General features: G+C 51.6%; 1 protein-coding gene across 1 annotated transcript in view; it reads left to right on the forward strand.

The window, feature by feature from the left end:
• Window positions 1-432, forward strand: part of LOC120244244 (RAD52 motif-containing protein 1-like) — a 12991-nt gene continuing 12559 nt past the window's right edge. The window contains exons 1-2 of the mRNA XM_039250637.1: window positions 1-106; window positions 405-430. Of these exons, the coding sequence (XP_039106568.1) occupies window positions 11-106; window positions 405-430 (122 nt within the window). The 5' untranslated portion in view covers window positions 1-10. The remainder of the gene's footprint in view (window positions 107-404; window positions 431-432) is intronic.

Genomic DNA, 432 nt, shown 5'->3' on the forward strand with positions numbered 1-432 from the left:
TGGTGGTGGGATGGCGGAATTGCTCTCTTTTGCGGTTCCCACCGAGAGTGACAAAACCTTGCTGGTGTGGGAGCTGAATTCTGGACCCACGGCCGAGGCCTTGCATGTGAGTCGAGCCAGGATGGAGGGAGGGATGGGAATCTTCGAGTCTGGCTTTAGCCCCTCGCGCGCCTTGTAGTCTCCGCCGAAAGGAATCTTAGTTCTAGAGGCGACCTTTGCAGTTGCATGCTGCCTTCTAATGCTTCTCGAATCTTAGGATTTCAGAGAGAAGTCTGTTCATGAAATGAGAAGTATTTTGGGTTGCCTGTGCAGGAGGGCTTAGGGAATATAAGGGAATGGGCATGAAATTTGTTTCCTGGGCGTGAAATTTCATGCACTTAACCTGGCGTGGGACCACCTCACAGCATTCTCTGTTCACAGTCTTCTCCCAGT

This window comes from Hyaena hyaena, unplaced genomic scaffold (genome assembly GCF_003009895.1).
Source record: "Hyaena hyaena isolate Hyena2069 unplaced genomic scaffold, ASM300989v1 scaffold_378, whole genome shotgun sequence".
Lineage (NCBI taxonomy): Eukaryota > Metazoa > Chordata > Mammalia > Carnivora > Hyaenidae > Hyaena > Hyaena hyaena.